The sequence below is a fragment of the Panthera uncia genome, chromosome E1, assembly GCF_023721935.1.
Source record: "Panthera uncia isolate 11264 chromosome E1, Puncia_PCG_1.0, whole genome shotgun sequence".
NCBI classification, from domain to species: Eukaryota; Metazoa; Chordata; class Mammalia; order Carnivora; family Felidae; genus Panthera; species Panthera uncia.
This window is the reverse complement of record NC_064814.1, coordinates 32617823-32640274: the sequence shown is the minus strand read 5'-3', so window position 1 is coordinate 32640274 and position 22452 is coordinate 32617823. Positions and strand designations below refer to the sequence as shown.

Genomic DNA, 22452 nt, shown 5'->3' with positions numbered 1-22452 from the left:
TTTGAACCTACTGAGTAGGTAAATTATGGTGTCATTATATGTATCGATGAATTCTTAGCACCCACATGCCTTCAAGATAGGGTTTCATAAAATAACAAAATAATATACGTGCAAAAATATAAACTTTTCAGTAACATTTACTATATGAAGTCAGGTACATGCACTAGGAATTTTGAGGGTTCCTTCTTCTCTATAGAAACTACACGCTAAATTGGACAAATTCTTTGAGACATCACTGGTTTCACAAAGGGAAGAGGCAGTCTCCAAGGTCCCTTCCATCCCTCCAAAAAATAAGTAAACTATACAACAGACCTACAGAGACTGAATGGTCTAAGAGCTAGGGTACTTGTGAAGCAAAGTGGGAACAGAAGAAAACCTGAGCAGTAGGAAAGAAACTGAGAAGAGCAACTGGCAATTGAGAGGGCTCAGGCTACCCTGAGAAGCTTCCTACAGCAACATCCCTGTAGAAAGACTGAACTTTGGAGATGAGAAGCTATACTTGTGACTTCCTCTTTGGGCAGAAACCCATGAAGAAAAACAGAATGTCACCCCAAAATATGCCACTTAGGCATATTGATTCCTTTGAATTAAAGGTACTTTTAAGAAATGGCAGGTACAAGAAGAACACTTTGACTTTCTTTTTTCTTCCTAACAGCGGGAAATAAAACTCCCAGGTAAAAGCCCCCCCCCCCCCCACCCCCGGCCGTACCAGGAGGAAGACATTCTTAACATAGAGACGGGAAACCTGGGGCTGACAAATCCGTACAAACAAACTGTATTAAATTAACCCTTATCTTTCTAGTTATTTCTTCACCATTTACTAGAATAAACTTCTTTGTCTTGTCAATTCTTCACAAATTTATTGTTTCTTGATCTAAAAGGTATAAAAGTTTCCTGCTCTGGTCACTTCTTTGGGTCTTCATTCTCTTGTGAAGGTTCCCATTTACATGTTAAAAAATTAGTAAAGTTTGTATGATTTTCTCCTACTGTCTTTTTTTTTTAATATTTATTTATTTTTGAGAGAGAGAGAATGAACAGGGGAGGGGCAAACAGAGAGGGAGACAGAGAATTGGAAGCGGGCTCTGTGCTGACAGCAGAGGGCCCAATGTGGGGCTCAAACCCATGAACCGTGAGATCATGACCTGAGCTGAAGTCCCACGAACCATGAGATCATGACCGACTGAGCCATCCAGACGCCCCTACAAATGTATTTTATATCAGTTTAATCCCTAGGCCCAGCAAGAGACTCAAAGAGGATAGAGAATATTTCTTCTGCTACAACCCCAAGCACTACTGATGTAGTCCCAAATCAGAGGTGCCTTTCTAGCTTTAAGCAGAGGCAGAAGTAAACCCTCTTTGTAAATTAGGTTTGCTGGACTCCAACAGAGTAAGATCAATTAATAAACTCACAGAAGTACCAGAAAACAAGCCATTATCAATACAGACACCTCCAACTGCTCTACCAATCCTCTACCCCTTCAGAACAAGAACAACAGGTACTAGAGATTCAGGTGCAGGGTAAATATATTATAGAATAGTTATGTATAAAATGTTTACTGAACAAAGGATGCAATTACAAAAATGAGCACACAATACAAACTACCCCAACTAAATAGATTTGAAGGAAAGAAAAGTAAATGGAAATTCTAAAAGTAATAAGTGCTGAAATTAAAAGCCAATGGATAAAATGCACGGGTCAAACACAGATTAATTGGATGAGCTATCCAGGGAATTTATTAAGGACGCAGCAAAGATGGAAAATATAAGCAAATAAGAGACACAGAAGACAGAATGAGAAGGTCTATCATTTGTTTAATTGCAAACTCAGAAGAATATAAAAAACAGGAGAAATGTAAATTCAAAAAATAAAGACCTAAAATTTCCAAAACTGAGCCCATCAATCTAGGAAGTACAATATATCCCAAGTAGAACAAATAAAAATGAGTCTTAACCAGAAACACTGCAATCAAATTGCAGAACACTAATGTAAGTCTTGATCTTGAAAAAAGTCAAAAAGGACAAATTGTTAAGAAATGGAAGAACGGTTAGAATGGAAGCAGAACTCTCAACAGCAACAATGAAAGCCATGAAATAATGGAATAATATCAGAGTTTTTGAGATAAAATAGCTAGTCTAGACTTGTGTGCCCAATAAAATAAAGACATTAATGGTAGGCAATAAATAAGGGTGTTTAACCAAGTATTGTATAAAATAATAAAAGTGTCTGTGACAATAATTTTAAAAAGAAAGTTGGATAATGGTATATAAATATGGAAGAGAAAGATGAGATCTAATGTGTTCTAAAGTTTGGGAGCTTCAAAATAGTGCTTGACAGAAAGAAGTCCGAATAGTCCAAATATGTCAATAATCAAAATAAACATAAACAGATTAAACTTATCATTTTAGGGGTACCTGGGTGGCTCAGTTGGTTAAGTGGCTGACTCTTCATTTCAGCTCAGGTCATGATCTCATGGTTTATGAGTTCAAGCCCTGTGTGGGGCTCTGCGCTGACAGTGTGGAGCCTGCTTGGTATTCTCTCTCCACCCCTCCCCTGTGTGTGCACGTGTGTGTGCACTCTCTCTCAAAAACAAATATTTTTTTTTAAAGGGTTCTCAATTGTTTAAAAAACTATCAAATCGCTTTAAAAAGATTGCAAACTGTATTTTTTAAAAATCCATGCTTTTTTATAAGGACACAGAAAGGCTGAAAATAAGACGAAAGACAAAAGTCATTATTAGGGACACAGAACATAATAATAAAAGTTTCAATTCACCAGGAAAATATAATAATTCTAAATTTGAAAGCACTAATACAATATAGCAGCAAAATTTATAATAGGGGCACATGAGTGGCTCAGTTGGTTAAGCACTGGACAAGCCCTGTATCAGGTTCCACGCTAACGGTATAGAGTCTGCCTGAAATTCTCTCTCTCCCTTTCTCGCTCAGTAATAAATAAACTTAAAAAAATTTATAACATAAAAATACATGGAGAAATGGATAAATCCAACACTATATTTGTAGATTTAAAAAGAACTGTTACTGATATTTCAAGCAAAGAAAAATATTCAGTGAAGATAAAAGATTTGAACAATACAATTAAGAAATAAAATGTTGGGGGGCACCTGGGTGGCTCAGTCAGTTAAGCATCCAACTTTGGTTCAGGTCATGATTTCACAGTTCGTGAGGTCAGGTTCTTCACTGACAGCTCGGAGCCTGGAGTCTGCTTTGCATTCTGTCTCCCTCTCTTGCTCTGCCCCTCCCCAACTTGTGCACTCTCTCTCAAAAATAAACATTGAAAAAAAGGCAGCAGTCAGTAGAATTACGGAGAAAGAAATGTTAAAAACAATAATAAAGGGTAGGAATGGATATATATAAGATTCAGCATCTAATGTCAGAGAATATGAATTTTTAAACCCACTTAACTTGATTAAGTCAAGAGACCAGTCTCAACATATTCCAAAGAATGGGCATCAGGGACCACATTCTCTGATAATTCAGAAATTGTGCCAAACTTTAGTAACAAAAATATAAAATTTATACACACTCAGAAGCTAATGCACAGTTTTAAATAACTCATGGGTCAAAATAAGAGAAAACTGAAAAATGCTCAGAACTACTGGAACTAAAAAATGAATTTGGTAAGGTCACAGGTGTAAAAACCAACTCTCTATTATATACCTGGAATAAAAAATTAGAAATTTAAATTTAAAAATTTTACAGAGCACCTGGGTGGCTCAGTTGGTTAAGCGTCTGACTTTGGCTTGGGTCATGATCTCTCAGTCTGTGAGTTTGAGCCCTGCATCAAATTCATCAAAGCCCTGCTTTGTGCTGACAGCTCAGAGCCTGGAGCCTGCCTCAGATTCTGTGTCTCCCTCTCTCTCTCTGCCCCTCCCCCGACTCACACTCTGTCTCTCTCAAAAATAAACACTAAAAAAACCTTTTTTAAAAAATTTCATTTACAATAGCATCTGAAACGTAAAATATTTAAGAGGTAAGTTTATGTTGGGATGAGCACTGGGTGTTGTATGTAAGCAATGAACCACAGGAATCTACCCCAAAAACCAAGAGCACATTTTACGTACTATATGTTAGCCGATTTGACAATAAACTATATTTTTAAAAAAATAGAGGGGAAAAAAAATAAAACCATTTTGGACACTTTCAAAAAAAAAAAGAGGTAAGTTTAATAACATACATGCAAGACCTATTCTAAAACAGTAAGAAAAGAAATTACAGAGGGCCTAAATACACAGGGAAATATACCATGTTGATCATTTGAAAGACTCAATATTGTTATTATGACAATTTCCCTCAAACTGATGTATAGGTTTAATGCAATCTAAATCAAAACTCAAGCAGGTTTTTTAAAAACTCAAAAGTGACAAGTGGATTCAAATTTACATGGAAATGCAAAAAACTTAGAATAGCTAAAACAATTTGGATCAAGAGCAGAGTTGTAAGACTTGCACTAACTGATTTCAAGATTTATTATAAAGTTACAGTAATGACAGTGTGGTTTTGGCAAAAGGACAGACATAGATCAGTGAAACAGAATAGAGAATACAGAATTAGACCCACATATATTGGGTCAATTAATTTTCAACAAAGGTACAAGGCAATTCAATGGTCAAAGGAACATCTCTTCAACAAATGGTACTAAAATAACTGAATATTCTTATGAAAAAGTGAACATCAACCTTTATTTTTCAAATGCAATAACTGATTTGAAATGGATCATAGATCTAAATGTAAGAACTAATACTATAAACCTTCTAGGAAAAAACAAGGAGAAAATCTTTGCAATCTTGGAGTAGACAACTATTTCTTAGGCTTAAAAAACAAGAACCATAAAAGAAAATTGATAAACTGTACTTTATCAAGTTTAAAAACTTGTTAAGAAAACCAAAAAGGTAAATAAACAAACAAATAAATAAATAAGTAAATAAAAGAAAACCAAAAAGGTAAACCACAGAATGAGAGAAAATAGTTGCAATATACATGTATCTGACAAAATTCTTGTGTTCAGACTCTCTCTCTCTCTGTATATATATACATACATACACACATGTTATAGTAACAAAAAATGAAGGTGTTTTGTATATGTATGGAAAAAGAGAAACCAACCAAGAAACAGAAGAGTTATATAAAGAATTTAAAATATGAAGAAAAAGATAACTCTATAAAACTAAAATAGGCAAAAGACATAAACAGGTATTTCATGGCCAATAATGAAGATATCTATTTGATCTCACTGACAATCAAAAAATATGAATCAAGATCATAAGATACCATTTTTATACAGTCTGTTTTATTATGTAGTAATATAATTCAAAAATTTAGTGACTTCAAAAAAATCATTCAATATTTCTCATGATTCTGTGAGTTAGGCTAGACAATTCTGGTCTGGACTAGCCTGGCTCTTGAGCTATGCAGGTCTCAGTTGGGATGCCTCGTGTTAGGTCTCCTATGCCCCAGAAGGTTAGTCTGGCTTTTTTTTTTTTTTTTTTTTTTTTTTTCCCACATGGTGGGCTCGGAGTTCTAAAGAGCTGTAAGAGAAGATATGCCCAATGTGCAAGTTTTTCAAGTCTCTGCTTGTATCACACTTGCTAATGTTCCTTTGGTCAAAGCAAGTCATGTGGCAAAGTACAGCGTCAAGGAGTACAGTAACAGTAAAATCACACTACAAAGCATGAGAAGAATTTGTGACCATTTTGCAAGTCAACACTAAATTTTATAATCCACCACACCATTCTCTGCATGGATTCTTTCAGCAAAAAATAAGCAGATGACAATAGCAGAACTTGGAAAACACCTTGTAAAAAGGTGAATACTGGCATATCCTTGCTAGCAACTCTATGCCTAGACATATAGCCAAAAGAAAAGAACCTCCTGCACGTGAAGAGCTGATAGGTACAATAATATTTTTAGCTACACTGGTCTTAATAGAAAAAGTCATAACAACTCAACTGTCCATTGTCAAAAGAACAAACAAATAAATTGGCATAAAATTATACAATGAAATTTACCCATTTAACAAATATTTACTGAGTACATACTATTCAGCTAGGCATACTTTGAGGTACACTTAACAGTTACTAAGGTACTGATAAACTCAAATATCTGAATTTCTAAATTAGATTTTTGCAGATATAGAGATCCTAGAGATATCCTTATGATTATTTAATAAGAAATTAAAGAAAATTCTTCTGCTCCATAGAAGCAGTACTAATATCTCCTGTAAGTGGATCTTAAAAACTTATAAGAGGCAGGAGAACCTTGTATATTCTCTTGATTAAATGCTTTTTGCAATATGGAGACTTGAAGGTTTCTGGAAGGAATCAGACTCAACGATAAGGAAGTGGCTAGTCAGATCAACAAGTTCAACTTCATTGGACTTTAGGGGCGCCTGGGTGGCTCAGTTGGTTAAGTGTCCAATCTCAGTTCAGGTCATGATCTTGCAGTTTGAGTTTAAGCCCCGCATGAGGCTCTTGCACTGACAGCTCAGAGCCTGGGGCCTGCCCTGGATTCTAGGTCTCCTTCTCTGTCTGCCCCTCCTCCTCTAGTGCTCTGTCTCTTGCTCACTCTCAAAAATAAATAAACATTTGTTCTTTCTTTGCCACGGTTTGTTGGAGTTTTGGTTCTTCTTGCTTTTTCTGGGCTGTATCGTTCTTTCCAGGCTACTTTGCAGCAAGTTGAGTCTTGAGAATCACTTTCTACTGGAATCCAAAGATCTAGCAACTAGGCTTTCAATGGATTCGCCAACAAAGCTTTACCCATCTTGCAGCCCAGAACCTTCTCAGATGGCCAGTGAAGAGAATTCCCAGGAAAGCTCAGCTGCCTCTCAAACTATCTCTGAGGTATTAATAAACAACCTTAGTAAATTGACTCTCGACCCTAGTATCAAACTCCCTTCCCCTCTACCGGAATATCCACCCCAAAAGCAGGACAGCGAGAAGAAACCACAGGGGCTTGTGGACCGAATACTCAGCAACAGGAAGAGGGGTAGAATAAGGACTTTGTTAACTGCTCGGAAAGAAAGAACAGAAAGGCTGATGTGGTTTATTAAAAACCATCACTACTTCAACCAGCATTCCACGGATGAATCAAGAGTGGAAAGATTTAGATGTATATGTCACTATCGCCTGTATCATAGAGATCCTTCTGAGGATACCAGCATGGAGAATAATTATGACATGGAGTTGATGTAAACATAAACCTTACGATACTGTTTTTTTTTTTTGCTAGTAATTTTAGGATCAGTATGCAGCAGCTTGGGAAAGCTGCTCTGTTAAGACAAACTGTGTCATATTTTGATAATCTATGATATAAACTCTGTTTTGTCTTTTCTACCTTGATAACAGTAATTTGTGAGGAATCCTGTAGCTTGCATTTGAACGACTTCAATATACTTTAGTTCCACTTTTTGATATGACCCATGGAAGCACTAGTAGGTTTTGAGTGTTGCCTTTATGTTTGAGAAGCCTGAAGTCATGAAGATAGGTTAACCTAACATGGGGCTCCTGCATGGCTCAGTTGGGTTAAGCATCCAATAGAGCTCTGTAGAATAGGGCTCTGTGCTGGCAGCTGGGAGCCTGGAGCCTGCTTCAGATTCTGTGTGTGTGTGTGTGTGTGTGTGTGTGTGTGTGTCCTTCCCCCACTCACACTCTCTAAAAAATAAAAACATTAAAAAAAAAAAAAAAAAAAGAAAACCTAACATCAAATTGGAAGCCAAGTAACTTGTGCAGGAGGAATATATAGAGAATACTGGGTGGTTTGGCTAGAGCATAATTATAATTAGGGCAGGGTGCATAGGCTAGATTTTCTGTTTTTAAAAACTTGGATTGTAACAAAAAATTTTTTATGTGGTAGTTCCAGTTTTAGTAGCAAATGTGTATGTAGAAGATCTTATTAAAATTGAGACTTATTTGAAAAAATAAGTAAATAAATAAACATTAAAAAATAATAATAAACTTTACTGGACTTTAGTCTGGTTTCATTTAGACCACAGAGTAAGAACTCACAGAGCTGATCCTTTCTTAAAAGAATTCACGGGGCGCCTGGGTGGCGCAGTCGGTTAAGCGTCCGACTTCAGCCAGGTCACGATCTCGCGGTCCGTGAGTTCGAGCCCCGCGTCAGGCTCTGGGCTGATGGCTCGGAGCCTGGAGCCTGTTTCCGATTCTGTGTCTCCCTCTCTCTCTGCCCCTCCCCCGTTCATGCTCTGTCTCTCTCTGTCCCAAAAATAAATAAAAAACGTTGAAAAAAAAATTAAAAAAAAAAATTCTGAATAACTAAAAACTTTCACATGCTTTATATAAATATATGTGTGTGTGTATACACACACACACACACATATATATACATATATATGTATATATGTATGTGTGTATATATATATATATATACCTACACACATACACACATATATATAAATATGTAGGCACATGTAAAAATATAAATATGTAGGTATATGTGTGTGTGTGTGTGTGTGTGTGTATAGGAAAAAAGTGAACAATCTAGTTCCCCTCTGTCCCTCATCTACCTAGTACTCTCCCTGCTAGATATACCCACTTTTATTACTTTTGTGTATTTGTTTTTTCTTCAAACACTCCTTGGCCTCCTTTGCCAGCTCTCTTTTACCTGACCAGGGCCCTCTCCTCTTCCCTGTCACCCCAAGTGATTTATTTGGTCCTATAGTTTAAAATACTAGCCTGAATTTGTCTTAATTTTTTTAATGTTTATTTTTTAGAGAGAGAGACAGAGTGTGAGTGGAGTGCAGGCAGAGAGAGAGGGTGACATAGATCTGAAGCAGTCTCCAGGCTCTAAGCTGTCAGCACAGACCCCGATGAGGGGCTCGAACTCAGGAAGCGCGAGATCATGACCTGAGCTGAAGTCAGACATTTAACCAAGGTAGCCACCCAGGCGCCCCTAAAATACTAACCTGAATTTACATTTCTGGTCCTGATCTCTAGATCTGTGTCCCTAATACCACATTTGGATGATTGCTAAGCATCTCAAATTTAACATGTCCTTCCCATCCCCCTTCTTGTCACAAACCTGGTCCTTCCCAAACCTTCCCTCTCCCAGTACTTGGCACAACCCTCCACCTACTTACTAAATCCAGAAGCACAGTCATCCTTGACTCTTCTCATTTCCTTACTCTTCACATCTAATCCAGGACCCAGTCCTATTCCAAATATATTTAGTATCCACCCACGGCTCTCCACTTTTTTGCCACCACTGTGGTCCAGGCCATTTTCATCTCTCATTTAGACTACTGCCATGGACTCCTAACTTCTCTTTCCATTTTTATTCTTGTCCCCTTCAATTCATCCTTCACATGTGAACGAGAGTGGAGTCCTTATAAATCATACTACTCCCCTACTTGAAATTGTAGGACTTCCTATTACGCTCAAAATCAAATCCAAATTCATTTCCATGGCCTACAAAGCTCTATATAATCTGGACCATGAGTATGTTCCCTACCTCATTTCATGTTGCTGTATTCCACGTATACTGTGCTAGAATCTCAAATGGGCACACATCCACATTAACTCTCATACCTTTGTTTCCTTCATAATATTTACTACACTGTTTATTCTTTCATTTCTGTGTTTAATCCTTTCTCTATCAGGGTCCCAACTAAAATACATTTGTCCTTGCTTCCCACTGTTTTCTCCAAAACCTGGTAAAGGAACTAACACAAGATTTTTAGATTTTTGTTCCCTGATTGGATGAATGAACAGATACAGCAATAGATGTCATTGCAGAATAATCTTCCCATGCAAAGAAAGTAAGTGCTAGAAGATAACAATGCACGTTAAATTCCCAAATAGCAATTCTCAAATTCTGTTATGGTTTGCACAGATAATGTAAACTAATAACAATAACACACAAAAAAACTGAGAGAATAGCCTATTAGAATACCTCATTTGGTTAAGAATCTCACACATGCTGTACAATATTCACAAAATGAAATACATATATATTTATTTACTGAACCTTCATTAATACTGAGCAAACAATGACAAGTAAGCAGCAACAAAAAGACATGTGTTCAAAGAGGGTTGGGAAAGAGTTTTCTCTTAGCAACTTGCTCAGTAGGCTACCTGATGATAACAATAACAATCATGATTAACTATATGCCATTCCCAACACTTTACTTAAATCTATTCAGTTAACCCTAACAGGTACCGACTTCATAGCCTAGGAGGAAGAGGTTAAGTAACTAGCCCAAGGGTTGCATAGTAGTAAAAGCTGGAATTTGAAAGAATGCAATCTAGCTTCATTGCCCTGGCTCTTAACACTACCTAGTGCTTCCAAAAAAAAAATTATAAAGACCAAGGTTATTATTTTTTTAATTTTTAAAAATGTTTTATTTATTTTTAAGAGAGAGAGTGATAGAGACACAGTGCAAGCCGGGGAGGGGGCAGAGGGAGAGGGAGAGGGAGACACAGAATCTGAAGCAGGCTCCAGGCTCTGAGCTGCCAGCACAGAGCCCGATGCAGGAATCAAACCGCGAATCATGAGATCATGACCTGAGCCAAAGTCCGGCACTTAACCAACTGAGCCACCCAGGCGCCCCAAGACCAAGGTTATTATTAAAGAACTTCAAGAACAAGAGAAAACATCATAATGAAATACTGAAAAGATTATGTATCTCTGAACACCAACAAACTGTTTAGCAATTTCAGTTAGACTAGCTGGGACAGGATTACTCAATGGGTCACCCTTGCTTAATTTAAAAATGCCTTAAGCTTTAAATGCCTTAGTCTTTTATCTGACACAGAAAAGTGTCTCCTGTTCAAATTTCCAAAACCTTCAAGGAGGATAATATTTTTAAATGAGCTTTACTGAAGGGTTTACATAATACACAATATCAGTTCGGCAAACCCTAAACACAGTTGCTTTCCTAAATAGAGTTTCTTGAAGCAATAAACTCTAAAAGTTTACCCCTCAAAATACTTGCAAGTCTGTGAAAGCAGATTATTAACTAATACAACAACAAACACATTATCACTTAATTCATTAAGTTTGTTTCTGAGGTTTAGTAAAGATTTTCTAATCTGGAGTTTATGTCTGTACCAAAGAGAGAGAGAAACGCCAACAAAAAGCACTGGGCAAAAAAACAGTGATTATTAAGTATTTGGCCGTATAATCTCCAAAAATGGGGAGAGACTAAACAGGTTTTGTGAAATCAGTGGAAACGAAACGGTTCTCAATAAGAAAAAAAATGAACTATTCTACACTGGCTATTTACCCAGAATAAAATAGAGAAATGGCTCAATAAATTAACAGATAATTCATATAACAATATTAAAATTACAAATAGTTTGGGGAGATTTTTTAACAGGAACAAAGAAATTAATGCAGCTTCTTCCTACTTATTACCAACAACATTTACTCAGCAGAGACATGTGTTACAAAGATACTCTGTCTTTTCCACTTGTCAGAAAGAAGACACCTTGATATCTGATAGTAATGCAGCATGAACTCAGAAAAACTGTTCTGAAGAACAGAACTAATTTTCTTTCTTTCTTTATTCCATTCCACTGCAAATCTTGGCAAGCACAGTGTTTTTGTTTTCCTAGAATTTATAAGAATAAATCAGCTAAGGGGTGCTTTGGTGGCTCAGTTGGTTTAGGGCCCAACTTGGGCTCAGGTCACGATCGTGTGGTTCATGAGTTTGAGCCCCACATGGGCTCTGCGCTGACAGCTCAGAGCCTGGAGCCTGCCTCGGATGCTGTGTGTCTCTCTCTGCTCCTCCCCTGCTTGCGCTCTGTCTCTATCTCTCAAAAATGAATAAAAACGTTAAAAAAATTAAAAAAAGAATAAATCAGCTAAAAAGGGAAAAATGTGTACACACATATAGATCCCTTTAATACATAGAAGAAACTATTTTCATGCAAACTGGAAAACAATACCAAACCATAAAAAGATGCCTGGAAACAACCTTAGAAGAACAGAGAAAAGACTTGTGATTTCATTTCCAGTTCAGGGTGTGGCACTACCTAAACTATATGACCTCAGGCAAGCCAATTACTGATTGTTTGTGGGGCTCAATTTTCTCCTCTGTTAAATGGGAAGAATATAACTATATGTTCATAGAGATTGCTTCTAATTCTACATATTGCTTTCAGTAGGCTTTGGTAAAATGATAAAGTTTTTTACTTAATAGAAGTAAGTAATGCAGGCTCCAGGCTCTGCAAACCCTGAGCTCTGAGCTGTCAGCATAGAGCCTGATGCAGGGCTGGAACCCAAGAACTGTGAGATCATGACCTGAACCAAAGTCAGACACTCAACCAACTGAGCCACCGAGGCACCCTGAAAGAGAGAATCTTTTTTTGTTTTCTTTAATTTTTTTTAACGTTTATTCATTCATTATTGAGAGATAGAGAGAGACTGAGCATGAGCAGGGGAGGGGCAAAGGGAGGGAAGATGCAGAATCCAAAGCAGGCTCCAGGCTCCGAGCTGTCAGCACAGAACCCGATGAGGGGCACGAACTCACAAACCGTGAGATCATGACCTGGGCCGAAGTCGGATGTCCAACCGACTGAGCCACCCAGGCGCCCCAGAAAGAGAGAGAATCTTAGGCAGGCTCCAAATGCATCACAGAGCCTAATGGTGAGATCATGACCCAAGCCAAAAGTAAGAGTCAAATGCTCAACCAACTGAGCTATCTAGGTGCCCTGCACTTGGAAAAAAAATTTATGTCTATTTATTTATTTTGAGAGAGACCACCCATGGGAGGGAATGGCAGAGAGACAGAGACAGAGAGAGAGAGAGATGAGACAGAGAGAAAATCCCAAGCAGGCTCCACACCAGCAGCACTGAGCCTGACCTGGGGCTCGAACTCAAACTGTGAGATCATGACCTGAGCTGAAATTAAGAGTCAGACATTTAACCGACTGAGCCACCCAGGCAAACCCTTGCACTTGGAAATTCTTAAGTGACAATACATGATGACCAAGAAAGATCAGATTTAAACTACCAAATGCAAAACTATACTCATTTTCTAGTCACCAACTTATTAAACACGGTGACTAATGCAATGGGTTACAGTATGAAACTATTCGTAGGTAGCTTTTATTGGGTCCAAAACTAGGGCAAAGATCATCTCAGAAGTGTGTGATAATATTTTCAGATAAGTAACACTTAATATAAAACATCAAACTGTGAAATGATACAAAGCAACAGTATTCTGCAGTTATATATTTCCAGCTTTCAGAGTAAACTGACACCATCACCATATTTTAATTTATATAGTGATTTCCCATTTACTATCTCACTTAACCATTGTGAAAATCCTATGAAATAAAGTGAGCAGTACTTTTATCAACACAATCCAGACCAGCTCAGAAAGTTAGGTAACCTACCAACCTTTATTCTGGAATGTGAGTCACAGAAATTAAACTGTACTAATCAAGTAAGAAATATCCCTCAAAGGGAAGAAAAAAGCTTTAGTGTTTTAAAATAATATAGGCAAAGAAGTAAAATATAAAAGATCTCTACTACAGAATCATTTCATACCCACACAAATTGGCCATATTTGTCAGGTACTACCATCCCTCTTCCAAAGATCAATAAAAACATAATCTAGAATGCATAAAATGTTCCCGGTAAATAATTTCTTACCATTTTCATTTATGTTAAGAATGCACAACTAAAATCACAGCTCATGATAATACAATTAATAAGCAGTAGCGGTCGGAACATTAAATTCTCTATCATTACATCATAGAAATACTTGTACAAACTTCTCCAAAAGACCAGTGCAGTCTCTCTACAAAATTTCTGACAACAGCCCCAAAGGAGAATTGAAAGACACTGAAGTTAAGAAAAGGAGGTGTCTTGCCATGACAGGTAAACTGTGTCAGAGCCTATATGAGATTTTTGCATGATCTGCATAAAAACAAAGATAATACTTTAAACCTACTGGAGGTCATTAAGTAATCTTAGTGTGACACAGGGCCACATATGGCTTCTTGGAATTTTAGAGATTAAGCCGATCCCCAGGTTTTACTGCAAGTACCTCCGCTGTAATAGAACAGGGGAGAGGAGAGTGTCAGAAATTTGGAAGAGGTAGAAAATTCTGCTCCTCATAAAGTAGTAGGATATACGTGAAGGGTTTTTGCAAAAGATAAACGGAGCTAAGACCCCATTCCCTTGGCCACCAACGCTTTAGATGGCACTTACAAGCCTGAATTTTGTTTAGAAGCGAATGCATTTAGTATCATGTATTAGTGGCTGGGGAGGGCAAGAACCAAACTGACAGGTCCTGAGAAACAGCTTGGTCATCAGCAGGGAGGATCTTCTCCACTTACTCTGAGGTTGATACCGGGGAAGGAAGAAGAGATGGGTACTCTACAGAAGCTTAGAAGAGCTTCCAAGTCCGCGACGATGAGAGCGAATGATAGGAAATCCAGTGTATGGGTTCACTGTACCGGGGTGAACCGTGAGGTGTCCCAGATAACCTGGCTACCGCCAGACCGAGACAGAGTCAGCAGCGCCCTAAAACACTGCTTGAAGTCGAAATCACGGTGCCCCACATCTATATGATCTAAGTGGGAGAGCTCCGGAAGAAGCCAAGCCCTGATGACAGTCTCAGGCTTCCGTCCCCAATTTCACGCGCTCGTTTACCTACCCGCTCTGACCCCGGCTTCTCCGGATCTCAGTATCCTGGAAGCGGCTCCTGACCGACTCTCACACCCGCCGCTGGGGTCCGGCCAACCGGAACTCGCTCTCGTCACTTCCGGTCCGTTTCCCACCCCCCATCCCTCCGGGGACCGCCTCCAAGAGACAAAAGTTCCTTTTTCTTTTCTGCAACCTCCGAAGATCTTCGCGGGATTTCAGTTCGGGTCTAGGTTCGGGACCTGTGGGCGGGACGAGAGGAAGAATGACTGTTGTCTTCGAGGTTCTTGATCCGGAACTTATCAAGGAGTCCCGGAAGAGGTAACTCGTGGGATAGAGGCGTGTTCACTACGCGAGGGGGAAAACGGAGCGGCGCGAGTGAGGAGTTGGTGAGGTTCTCTAGGTAAGTCGGCCCTTCATTGGGAGGTAATTTTGCATTCTCTCTCCAATTGGAATGTTTCTTTCCACCTCATTACATACCTCCTCCCCCGAGCCTTTCACCTCCGTAAACTGTCTTCCGCCCAACTGGACACTGGAGCCACTGCTGCTGTTCAGCCAGTAGTCCTTTGGAAGAAGGGACCAAAATCTTGAGAAGGAGAAGAACCCAGAATTTCTTGTTCCCAGGCAGAGCCTTCATTCAGGCAGCATGGATACGCTTGCTCCGAATGTGAGAAAATACCGCGCAGGCCTGTTGAGTATTTATTGAATACCCACAGCGTATGAAATGGAGTCCTACGAGGAAAGGAAAGGTTTCCACGAATATGGTCGAAAAATGTGTCTCTCTGTGTAACACAGATATAATGTTCAGAGAAGTGTTTAATCCTGTTAGCCCAGGCACTAGACTCTGAAAATGTGATGTACAGTCGTTATGTGTAATTGCTACAGCAGTTCTGTAGAGTAAATAATTAAGAGTGATTGGGGGATGATAAACACTTGAGATTGGTGTCGTTTGAACCACGCCTTCATGGCTGAAGAGGTTGTGTGTGTTTGTGTTTGTGTATGTAAGTGAAGAAAATAGAAAATAATTCCTGGGAGAGATGGCTCTTTGAAGGGACCTAGTAATTTGGTGTCGCTGGATAGTACAGTATGAAGCAGAAGAGTAGATTAGGAGAAAGTAGGTAGCAACCAAACTGTGTAGTGCTTTGGATTTGTGCTAAGGGATTTGTTTTATATTTTAGGTGTTTACCTGGTCATATTTTTTTAAGTTTATTTATTTATTTTGAGAGAAAGAGCAAGCAGGAGAGGGGCAGAGAGAGCGAGAATCCCAAGCAGGCTCTGAGCTGTCAGCGCAGAGCCCACTGCAGGGCTGGAGGTCATGAATGGTGAGATCATGACCTGAGCCAAAATCAGAAGTAGGTTGCTAAACTGACTGAGCCACCCAGGCACCTCCATCTGGTGGTTTTTGAGCAGAAAAATTACAGGATCAGATTTGTGTTTTACAAGTATAATTTTAGGGGTGCCTGGATGGCTCAGTCTCTTAAGCTTCAGACTCTTGATTACAGCTTAGGTCATGAGCTCACAGTTTGTGAGTTTGAGGTCTGCATGTGGCTCTCCCAGGAGTTTGTTTGGGTTTCTCTTTCTCCTTCTCTCCCCCCACCCCCCAAATAAATAAAGTTTTTTTAAAAAGTATAATTTTAATGGCAGATGGACTAGGATGAACTAGGATATGCATGAAGCAAATGAGGAAAGATCAGAGATAGAGAAGTAATTTGAAGGCTTTTGGCCAAGACATCGATAGGGCACTGGTAGCAAGGATAAGGAGATAGGTTGAACACAGATAAATTCAACAAGGTTTGGTGACTGGATGTGGTAGGCCAGTGGAGAAAAAGTCCAGGGTTACTAAGAAATCAAGAATACAGAAAAAGGTGGGCCACATGGATGGGTCAGTTGGTTGAGCATCAAACTCTTGATTTCAGCTCAGGTCATGATCTCTTCGTGGGAGCAAGCCCTGTATAGGGCTCTGCACTGACAAGTGGGGAGCATGCTTGGGATTCTCTCTCTCTCTCAATAAATAAATAATAATGAAAAAAAAATACAGAAAAAGGAAATTTTAGAGGGAAAGGAAAATACTGAGTTCAGTGTAGGATACAGATTAGAATACTTTATAGTATTCTAGTAGAAGCTGGAAATTCCAGTTTGGAGCCCAGGAGAGGTGTCAGGAGTCCTCAGCATATGACAATTTGGGAATAAATGGGATTTGCTCTCTCCTCTATTAGATGTCAGCTCCATGAAGAGTGGGACTTTGTTTAGTTCAGTGCTCTATCTCTAAGGTCCAGAACAGTGCCTGGTGCACAATAGGCCTTCCATAAATATCAACTTATTGGATGAAAAGAGAGTTTATAGACCATCACTGTCCAATAGAACTTTCATGGAAATATTCTGTAGCTCAGAGTGACCGTTAGCCACTTTTAAGTTGTTGAGCTATTGGGCACTTGAAATGTGGCTAAGTGCAACTGAAGAATTGAATTTTTATTTAGTTTTAATTAAGTTTAAATAACTGTGTTTGACTAATGGATACCGTATTGGATGATGTAGGCATAGACTGAAAAGAAGGCTAAACGTGTAAGCAGGTGCAATACATACATCAGGGGCAAACATCAGAGCTAGAGGAGACTGGAAAAAAAACTATCAGAAAGGTGGGATGATAATAGGGTGAAAGATTAAAGAATTAGAGGGAGGAAAGTTTAAAGAAACGTTATCATCAGTGAGTGGTGGAGAAAACTCAAGATGAGGCCTAAAAGGAGGCAACTACATTTGGCAATTAGCAAGTGTCTAATTCCTTACCAATATCAGTTGAATGGGGAAGGGAGGCAGGTAATTAAAGAAGTTTAGAGGTAAAAGGAAAAAGGAGTCAGACAGTGGTCCAGGGGTCAAAAAGGATTGGGGAAAGGTTTTTTTTTTTTTTTTTTCAGGTTAGAAAAGCCAAGGTATAGCCCCAGGGAGTACGATTAACGGGTGGGGAACACGGTTCTGGAGGGAATGGGATCAAGAGCATTGGTGAAAGGGGCTTAGTCTGGGAGGAATTAGAACACACCAGGAGGAGGGTTTTTACAGGACGTGTTTGTTTTGCAATGCCACCATTGCCCAAGATTATCCTTGAGACTAAGAATAGTTATGTTTACCTTAGTCTCAATCACTGGGCTTTTGATATGTGTGTGGTATATATGCAGAAAGGGAAAGAGGCTGAAACACCTTTTGGAGGAGTTAGATGATAATGTAATCAGGCTGATAGGTGATTAGAACATCCTAAAGAATAAAAATGTTAGGTATTAATGGTATTAATATGGTAGAATTAGAGACCTCATGAGGTATGGTACAGAAGCAATGAACTTTGTAATTTCTAGAACTTTTTTTTCTTTCGTTTTTTTTCTCTTACTGGTATGTTTGTTTTTTGGTGGTTATTTTTGGTTCGTTTAGTTTTTGTTGCTGTTGAGAGAGAGAGTGAGAGCGAGGGAGTGGCAGAGGGAGATAGAGAGAAGAGAATCTTAAGCAGGCTGCATGCTCATGAACTGTGAGATCATGACCTGAGCCGAAATCAAGAGGCAGGACACTCAACCAACTGAGCCACCCAGGAACCCTGGTATATGTCTGTTTTTAGATAAAGTGCAGAAAGTGAGAAGCTTTCTGTCATGATCTCTAGATGAGTATATTTTATACTACTTTTATTAGTTATATTACTGTGGATAAGCAGGTTCTCTTTTAGATCCTTATTTTTCTCATCTTTAAAATGAGGCTCATGCCTTTTTTAATTTTCATAGCAACCATAATGGAAGTAAAGGAGTTAGCAAGTTATACAACACATAATAGGTCCTCTATATGTGGTTCCCATCTCCAGATAGTACCTGAGTCTGGTATATAGGATATTTGGTTACTTTGCAACCTAGAAATGGGTGCAGAAAATCCTTCTAATTGTTGACATGGAGGTTATGGATATAATTTTTACATAATTGAGTATTTATTCACTTTGGAATCTAGTTAGATTATGAAAGAGAAATCCTGATATGTAAGCCTCATGTAGTAACTAAATGATAGATGCATTCTGAGAAAATGTGGGTTCTAATAAGAATTTAATTTTTTTTGACTGTAAAAAGGCATCTAGAGCCATAAAGTACTATGTCAGTACAGCCCTGTCACCATTATTAGTCATACCAGTGAAAGAGGACTGAAACTAGGTACTGACAGCTTACATGTGTGACCCTCTTGCCTCTGGCCATTCCGTGTCACTCTCCTTTGATCCCTCAATGTTTGTTTCTTAAATCTGTATTTCTGTGTTAAGTGATAGAAGCTTGAAACAAAAGGCCACATATTGAATGGTTTGATTTATATGAATGTCCAGAATAGGCAAAATAGATTAGCAAATGCCAGGGACCTGGGGGTAGAGAAAATGGGAAGCAACTGCTAATAGTTACACAGGTTTCTTTTTCTTTTTCTTTTTTTTTTTTTTTGCATGCACAAGCAGGGGAGTGGAGCAAAGGGAGAGAGAGAGAATCCCAGGCAGGCTCCCTGTTCAGCATGGAACCCAGTGCAGGGCTCAATCCCATGACCCTGAGATCATGACCTGAGCTGAAATCGAGTTGGAAGCTCAGCAAACTGAGCCACTCAGGAGCCCCAAGGGATTGCTTTTTGAGGCAGTGAAAATGTTCTGGGATTAGATAGTACTTATGGTTGTACAAACTTTTGGATATATTAAAAAACCACTAAATTGTACACTTTAAAAAGATGAATTTTTATAGTATGCAGTGTCTCGAGAAATTTAACGTCCCCTATGGTATCCTTATTTTTAAATTTTTTTAAGATTTTATTATTTTTTTTTAATGTTTATTTATATTTGAGAGAGAGAGTGTGTGTGTGCGTTAGCAAGGGAGGGGCAGAAAGAGATGGAGACAGAATCTGAAGCAGGCTTCAGGCTCTGAGCTGTCTGCACAGAGCCTGAGGGGGCCATGAGATCAAGACCAAGCCGTAGTCAAGACACTTAACTGAGCCACCCAGGTGCTCCAAGATTTTATTTTTAAGTAATCTCCGCACCCAGTGTGGGGCTTGAACCCACAACCCTGAGATCAAGAGGCACGTACTGTACCAACTGAGCCAGCCACTCACCCCATTCTCATTTAAAATATTTGTGATAAAGTATTTCCAAGACTGTCATCTATGCCATGTAGATTATCCAAGGGCACTTACTTAATAAGCACTACAAATATGGTAGTCCCGTGTATTTCAATATATAAATGGTTAGATGCTGTCCCACTAGAAGAAACTATGGTTATTTGTGCCTATACATGGAAGCATTCTGAATGTAACAGCCTCAACTGTAGACTGATACGGGTGTTTTATTGGTGATTCAAATACCATGAATAGCTTTGCTGAGGTAACAGGAATTTCTAAAAAAAGGATGATGTTCCTTTGTTTTATATGATAGTTACACTTCTGGTAAATTCAGTGTATATTAGAACTATGCAAAAAATATTTTGTGTCCATGTGTATAATGAAGTTAGCTTCTGGTCTCAGTGATTGATGGTTTTTTACCTATAATTATTTCCAGCGGGAAAATCTTTGCTTTGTAATACTTTTAGCATTCCATGCTTAGGTCTAGTAAATGTCAGCAGCACGCCTCACTCCAGGCCCATTGCTGTGACAACTAGGAACTTCTCTGAGGGGTTGGTACCAACCATCCCCATTGAGAACCACTGCATTATGAAGACACAAATAAGCACTATATTCCAGAGAAGGGATGAGTTATTCTTGGTTCCTTTACATCCTTTAGACAGCTTGATAAAATAGAATATTTCCTTTGTCTACAAGACTTAGGGGGAAGACAGAGGAACAGAGTTTTATGGTATCCCAAGAACTAGATACTCCTTGAGATTCAGAATGATTGTAACTGCTTTACCTGAATTCTTGAATCTTTTCTAGTACAAAGGGAAGAAAAAACAGTACATTAAGATCCAAAATAATATTTTGCTTTTTTTCTGGATGACTTCATAATGGTTTTTAAGTGTTGCCACTTATTTACCTAAATCAAGGTGTTTTGTCTGATAAGCCTGTAATTTTTCACTGCTATAGTGATAACTTTTTTTCCTTTCCTTTCAGATGCTCTCCAAATCCTTGGTGATGGAATATTTGGCTCATCCTGGTGCACTTAGCTTGGCTGCCGGAGTTGCTTGTGGCATGTGCCTGGGTTGGGGTCTCCGTGTACGCTTTGGGATGACTCCCAAAAGCTCAGTGAGCAAGATAGACACAGAGACTGGAAGTGAAGCAAGCATCTTAGGAGAAAGTGGGGAGTACAAAATGATTCTTGTGGTTCGAAATGACTTGAAGATGGGAAAAGGGAAAGTAGCTGCCCAGTGCTCTCATGCTGCTGTTTCTGCCTACAAGCAAATTCAAAGAAGAAACCCTGAATTGCTCAAACAATGGGAATACTGTGGCCAGCCCAAAGTGGTGGTCAAAGCCCCTGATGAAGAAACTCTGGTTGAATTATTGACCCATGCAAAAATGCTAGGACTGACTGTAAGTTTGATCCAAGATGCTGGACGTACTCAAATTGCACCTGGTTCTAGAACTGTCCTGGGAATTGGGCCAGGACCAGCAGATCTAATTGACAAAGTCACTGGTCACCTAAAACTTTACTAGGTGGAATTTTGTATGATGACTGTCCCACCACAATGTGTTTTGAAACTGTCAAATTCTAACAATAAAACAAATTCTCCCCCTACCTTAAGTATTTTTGAGATCAAAATCAATCTGTTCCCATGTTCTTTTATCAGGTACTTGGCTCAGTTATCTTGGCTTAAAAAAAAAAACAAAAGTTAAATGGTCCTGATGTTTCAAGTGATAGCTGCTGAAACAAATGTTTGAGAAACTGGTCACAACCAAATTGGATTACAAGGGTGGGGGGGAGGGGGAGGGGGACAGCATTTCCTGTGCATGGTTACGTCCCTGTGTAATGGCTTTTCTTCCCCAAGACAACACTGCTATACCCCATTGAAGGACCAGGGTTCAAGGTATTCTCATTGGATGCAAACTACAGTTTGTTTTCCTGCCATCACTTTTTGGATGACTGATAGCCAACATTAACAGATCATGGTATAGCCCCAAACAGCGGATTTATAGTCTAACCTTCTGGATTAACCCACCTGTGCAGTATTTCATGTTCATTTCCCTGACCCATACTGGCCAAAGATTTCTCAGTAGTGCTTCTACATCATGGCCTATAAAAAATTCCTTTTACTTCCCCACAACTTCCCTAATAGTGCAGGCATTGAAAAACTTGCAAAGTGACTTGTATGGACTTTGAAGGTAGTACTAGGCCCACACGAGAATCTAGGGAAATGGTGAAGTGAATGTGGTGTGTCATCCAACATCCTACTGTTTCTTTACCTAAAACTTAAGGAACTAGATAGTTCAATTATTTAAGGGCATCTTTATTTCCCTTTTGATATATGGTTATCATGACATAATTCCAATAGTTACTGTTACACCACCTGCCCAGGATAGGAGGGAGGTTCCGGTTCCCAAAAGCAACATAGCTTTTTGAATGAAAGTCTTTTAGGGGGACCCTGATAGTATTTCTACATTGAGTATATCCCAAACAACTAATGATGCCAGAGAGGATTTTGGCAACAGGTGCATGTGAAGTAGCTCCAATTCTCCATGATTAACTTCAGTAATTAGCATTACTTAGCATTGAGCTTCAAACATAAGCAGCACGGTAACACTTCAAGGTCTAAGGTCAGTGGAGTCTGGGTAAAACAATAAAGACTACTGCACTCAGTCATAGTTTGTACTATTTGGTCAGTTTTATAGAGTTTACACTGGCGTATGACAGCA

The 22452-nt window shown here is 38.9% G+C and overlaps 3 protein-coding genes across 7 annotated transcripts in view; 2 read left to right on the top strand and 1 right to left on the bottom strand.

Annotated features, from left to right (window-relative positions):
- VMP1 (vacuole membrane protein 1) overlaps positions 1-14725 on the bottom strand; it is a 133406-nt gene extending 118681 nt beyond the window's left edge. The window contains exon 1 of one of the 2 annotated variants that reach the window (XM_049637791.1): positions 14642-14725. The gene's annotated coding sequence lies outside the window, so the exon portion shown is untranslated. The remainder of the gene's footprint in view (positions 1-14641) is intronic. The other variant, XM_049637792.1, reaches the window with a different exon arrangement.
- Positions 1-21337, top strand: part of PTRH2 (peptidyl-tRNA hydrolase 2) — a 56430-nt gene extending 35093 nt beyond the window's left edge. The window contains exons 2-3 of one of the 4 annotated variants that reach the window (XM_049637801.1): positions 13739-13860; positions 20716-21337. In XM_049637801.1, coding sequence (XP_049493758.1) covers positions 20716-21255 — 540 coding nt within the window. In that variant the 5' untranslated portion in view covers positions 13739-13860 and the 3' untranslated portion in view covers positions 21256-21337. Of the gene's footprint in view, positions 1-13738; positions 13861-14832; positions 15032-15083; positions 15296-20715 lie in introns of those variants that run through there. The other 3 variants (XM_049637799.1, XM_049637797.1, XM_049637798.1) reach the window with 3 other exon arrangements.
- On the top strand, positions 6750-7850 carry LOC125927441 (developmental pluripotency-associated protein 3-like). Its single transcript, XM_049637809.1, has one exon. The coding sequence runs from the start codon at positions 6750-6752 to the stop codon at positions 7206-7208; it is 459 nt and encodes a 152-aa protein (XP_049493766.1). The 3' UTR covers positions 7209-7850.
- Positions 21338-22452: the final 1115 nt, after the last annotated feature.